General features: G+C 38.0%; 1 protein-coding gene across 1 annotated transcript in view; it reads left to right on the top strand.

Annotated features, from left to right (window-relative positions):
- The window catches only part of LOC122094690 (syntaxin-41-like), a 14,902-nt gene extending 12,990 nt beyond the window's left edge, over window positions 1-1,912 (top strand). The window contains exons 3-8 of the mRNA XM_042665286.1: window positions 315-404; window positions 656-733; window positions 905-982; window positions 1,073-1,138; window positions 1,219-1,299; window positions 1,386-1,912. Of these exons, the coding sequence (XP_042521220.1) occupies window positions 315-404; window positions 656-733; window positions 905-982; window positions 1,073-1,138; window positions 1,219-1,299; window positions 1,386-1,493 (501 nt within the window). The 3' untranslated portion in view covers window positions 1,494-1,912. The remainder of the gene's footprint in view (window positions 1-314; window positions 405-655; window positions 734-904; window positions 983-1,072; window positions 1,139-1,218; window positions 1,300-1,385) is intronic.
- The last annotated feature ends 3,381 nt before the right edge of the window (window positions 1,913-5,293 follow it).

Consider the following 5,293-nt stretch of genomic DNA (forward strand, 5'->3'; position numbering starts at 1 on the left):
CCCCCCCCAAAAAAAAAAAGAAAAGAAAGGAAAGAAAGAAAAAAGAGAGATCGAAACCCAAAAGGAAGGAAAGGAAAAAAGAGAAAAAATGAACCTGTTCTGCTGAATCATTGGTTTCATGAGATTTTTTTTTGGGGGTGTGTGTTGTCCTTTACTTTTACTATTGCTGAACCAGAAGTAGTTATCGTGACTCCATATGAAGTTTGCCATTGGGGTTGTTGATATTCAAAGCCAAGCATTTGCATACATGTATAATTTATCATTTTTTTGGTGGCTTTTGTAGCTGTAATAACACTTTGATGTTTGCCCTGCAGCGTTCTCTTGCTACAGACCTTCAGAACCTTTCAATGGAGTTCCGAAAGAAGCAATCAACTTATTTGAAGCGTCTCCAGCAGCAAAAGGAGGTGCAATTGCTTCTTTTATATTCGTAATTAATTGATTAAATCTCTTGCGAGAGAGGAATGATTAGGAAAGAAATGGCTTTTTAAGACGGATAAAGATTACTATTCTGGCATTTGGTTCACCACCATTGGCTCCTCACTCTATGTCTTGGTTTCATTCTTTTAAGACGGATAAAGATTACTATTAAGTATTTAAATAGCTCAGGCTTTATTGCGCTTCTTGAATTTTTATTAATTTTTTCTTTCTGGCGTAGGGACAAGATGGGTTTGACTTGGAGATGAATTTAAATGGAATTAAATCTAAACTAGAAGATGATGACTTTGATGATATGGTATGTTTTCTTTCTAATGCACAATTTAAGGGGTATTCTCTTTTGAATGCAAATTGTTGGCTTCTTAAAATAGTGGCCTGAATTTTGGTTCAGGTATGAAATGCCACACAATCATTGAGAGTGAAAATAGAGTCTGAATTCGATCTGACTGGATGCTTTATCTGTTAAAAGGGTTTAAATGAGCATCAAATGGCCAGGATAAAGAAAAGTGAGGCATTCACAGCGGAAAGGGAGAGAGAGATTGCCCAGGTAAATGAGAACAGATGAACTAGGTTTCATGTTGCTTGATCCAAAGCAAAATAATTCCTCTTCTTTTAACATACTTGAATTGCTTTTCAGGTTGTGGAATCGGTAAATGAGCTTGCTCAAATAATGAAGGATCTTTCAGTCCTTGTGATAGACCAGGTTACAAGCTGTCTCTTCTATTTTCATAATCTTCCTTTAGCGGTCTCAGTTGGCTAACTGGAACTCATTTCTTCAAGCAGGGGACCATCGTTGATCGAATTGACTACAATATTCAGAATGTTTCATCCTCAGTTGAGCAGGGTTTCAAACAGCTAGAGAAGGTTCTTTTTCTCATTTTTTTTTTAAAACATTATGCATAGTTATTTGCTACTATGACCATTCTGACATGGGCTGTCTTCACCTGCAGGCAGAGAGAAGTCAGAGCAAAGGGGGAATGGTGACATGCGTTATGGTGCTTGTGCTTATGTGCTTCATCATGCTGGTCCTCCTGATCCTGAAGGAGATATTATTGTGATCCCTGCATCTGCTAGTCTCCATTGAAAATTCTTTTTGTTAACGGCCTGCCTCCTGCTTACACGCTTGAAGATTCAGATGTGGTGCATGCCATTTTGGGGGGTGGGTTTGGGAGGGCCTCTGTTGATACGCGAGGGGTTGTATGAAACCAGAGTCTTGGGAGAAACTGTGAAGGTGATGGCTGCCCTGGGTACATGTATGAAGGTGTATTCTATTGTATTTCCAAATTGGCACGAGTGTTATAGTGAAGGATCGAGAAATCAATTTTGAAATACCTGAGGGGTTTTGGAGGTTGGTTCCCTTAACCCTCATGTTGCCAAGAGTTATAGATTCTCTTTGCTTGTACCAATTCTTTTATGAATATTCTTGAAAGGGATAAAAAAAAAAAAAAAAAAAAAAATAACAATGAAGATCTCTGGAGAACACCAAAAGTTGCAGCAAGCATTCTTCTCAGAAATCTTAGCACAAAAATGTTCAAATCTCACTCTCTTGCTTTGTTTGCACAACAAGACAATAGAACAAATAATTACTCTTACAAGTTGAATCAATCCATTAGATAGGGTCGTACCCCATATGATTGAATCAACAAGTGAAGTATCTATGGCTCATTTGATAGGTGTTATCCTAGGCGTCAACCTTAAGCTGAAGCAACCTAGGTAAAGTGAGCTTCAGCCTAATTAGGCTTATCTTAGCCCACCCCAAATTGCAACAATGTGAGGATGTTTTAAGGGAGTACGTACATACATACTCTAGAGGATGTATTCTCTTTCTTAGAACTGTGAAGCTACCTAGAAGTTTCCGAACACAGTTATGTAGGGGAGAAAATGGACGATTCCAGAAACTATAGGACAAGAGAATCAACATCGTGGTTAGTACCCTTGACCTATGAGGGACCCCAAGAAAGAGGAAAGAAGAAGGGCAGGGTAATGGTGCTATTTTTCTGTGTTTTTAGGTAGAAGATGGGGTCCAAGGCATTTAATTAGGTCTTCAATTTTTTTTTTGGTCACGGATTTGTGAGGTGGGATTTGGGATGCCCATCGCATTGAAGAGGATATTTTTTGGGTTTAGATCTGGCTATTCTACAACGCTTTGGGCATCCAACCAGAAATCCAATAGTTGGGAGGACTTAGACACACACCTCAACACATGGGCATGTACCCTAGGTCCTTCTAGTTGCCGGATGCCTGATTGGCTGCCAACACATTGGGGATGATATTTTTTCCAATTGAAAATAGTAAAGGTTTTGTGGGTTTGTGGCCCGCATAATCAAGCCATAGTCAAGTGATGACTTCTTTCACATCACACATGGTATATTGGATTGAGCTGAAATTTTATGAACATGTACCCTATCATCTCCACCTCATGTAACAATTTTCAGCACAAATGAAGTTGGTCATGAGCTAAATCATAAATCATTTAAAAATATAAGAATTTGACATACGGGCAAGGAATTATTGGGGTGCATGAACATATATATAGGGGGGTATGACATTACATGAGAGTACATAATTTAACTTTGAATATAAAATTTAACATGTGATCCATCCAAATCATTTTCTAGGCATCAAACCGTTAGATTTATCATTTGATCTTTCTACATAACGGAATTAGATGTCTAGATGAGGGAAACTTTTGGAATTTGGATCCGTTGCACGAATGATCACCTGATCGTATATGAGGATCCAACACCTATCATTTTTGCTTCTAAATATACCCTTCTTCACCCTTATAATAAAAAAAAATGAGACAAATATTGGATACTTTGATCCAGAATTAAATATTTAAATCAAATTGGACTTTGGTTGCCAGTAGCTAGGGACAATTGAATTTCTTTCTTCTTTCCGTAACCTTCCTTAGTTTTTCCTGAGTTTACTTGGTGACCAATTTTTGTTTGAGTCAACTCGCAGATTTCTTCTGTTTTTGATTCTATACATAAGGAAAGGGTTACTTTACCCAAGTACTCTATGCCTCCATTTTGGCCTATTCACTTCTGATATCAGATTATTATTTGGAAAAATTACATGATTACCCACTTTTGGGTTTCCCTTTACAAAATTATCCACAAAAAGTCTTGGTCAACAAAAATACCCAAAATTAGGTTTGGGTTTACAAAACTACTCACCCAAAGTTTCAGTTAACAAAAATACCAAAAATCAGGTTTGGGTTTATAAAACTATCCAAAATAGTGATTCTTCATCTTTCACATATAATCATGTATTTTTTTATTACTAAAACTTTGAGTGGGTAGTTTTGTAAACCCAAACTCAATTTTGGGTATTTTTATTAACTTAAACTTTAAATGGGTAATTTTGTAAAGGGAAACCCAAAAGTGGGTAATCATGTAATTTTCCCTTATTATTTCCATCTTTTGTGTGAAACTCAAAGATACTGGTTATGATGAGAAATAACGTGATCAGTTAATTGTGCCCTTGAGCTCGAAACACAAGAGTTTGTTTCACTTCATCATTCCCCATTCTGATCTAATGGTTAGATATGATTGATGTCCATGAAATTATTTCTCATATCTATGGTTATATATGGTGTTGGGAACTTTTTCTACTACCCGGCACATAGTCAAAGAAATGGAATTTGAAGGGTATTTTGAAAATATAAACACCTTAGAGTGTATTTGTGAACCTAAGGAAAAACGAATTTTTCCAATTCTTCCGCTGTGACCTGGTAGTGGCAAAAATTTTTCCAACCATGAGTGCCTCGATCATCTAGGGTCGAATAAGAAACGTCTTTTATTATTTCTAGTGTATTTTACTATAAATCAATTATGCAATATATATCGACATGAGCATATTGTGAAGTATAGACCGGATTCAGATCCTCTCCAGCCGGGTTGGCTGGGGAGAGACCAACAAGACTCAAAACAGGAGAGAGAAAGAGAAATCCCCATGTTGCGAGAAAACAGGAAAGAGAAACATGGGGATTTCTCTTTCTCTCTCTGTTTTGTGTCTTGCTGGTCTCTCTCCAACCACCCCCTCCCCCCAGCTGGAGGGGATCTAAATCCACAGATCCATCCCACTAGAGAAGATCTCCGGCCGTTCTTGGTAGGTAAGCAATTAATTGCAAAAAAGTGATAAGAGGTGATCATGTGTGGCTTAGCTTGGACCTTGGGCATTATTAGAAAACTACACTTACAGAAGTGGGGTAGCAAGGAAGGAGAAGGGTAACTAATGGGTAGAGTTGAAACGAAGAGTTCCAGCTGGGTTCTTATATGACCGGCAATTACGACCGTGTAATTGAAAGATGGACTTACTTACTAGTCTATTGTGACCAATGAATTAAGAAGAATTAAAAGGAAGCAGTAGCTCATGCATTAGAGGTTGACAGAAATCACCAGAAAGCAAGCTAGCTGGCTAGATAACTACAAGTTTCAATTCATAACGCGGTTGTACGGGGAGGCTGGATGGACCATACCAGATCTCCGTGACAAGGGGTTAAGGATCAGGGTCGATTCCTTGATATTTGAGGGACCCTGCAGGGAAATGAAAAGGAAGATGTGGAGGAGACTAGTCTTCTCCTTTTGTTTTTTTTTTTTTTTTTTATGGAGATTGATAATCAGGTCTAAAAACCTGGTCACCACTCCCTCTCTCTCTTGATGCGGTGGGGTTGTGGTGAGAGGGATTTCAACAAAGAATTTTTTCTTATCTATCGATCCATATAGTCAGGCAGATTGTATTGGACTGAAATTTTGAGTGCTCCTCTATTCACATGTCAAGTTTCAGTCGAAATGGAATTAGTAATTGGGTAAAACTATTGCGGTGCATGGATATGAGCAGGGTATGCATTACA

The sequence above is a fragment of the Macadamia integrifolia genome, chromosome 12 (assembly GCF_013358625.1).
Source record: "Macadamia integrifolia cultivar HAES 741 chromosome 12, SCU_Mint_v3, whole genome shotgun sequence".
Lineage (NCBI taxonomy): Eukaryota > Viridiplantae > Streptophyta > Magnoliopsida > Proteales > Proteaceae > Macadamia > Macadamia integrifolia.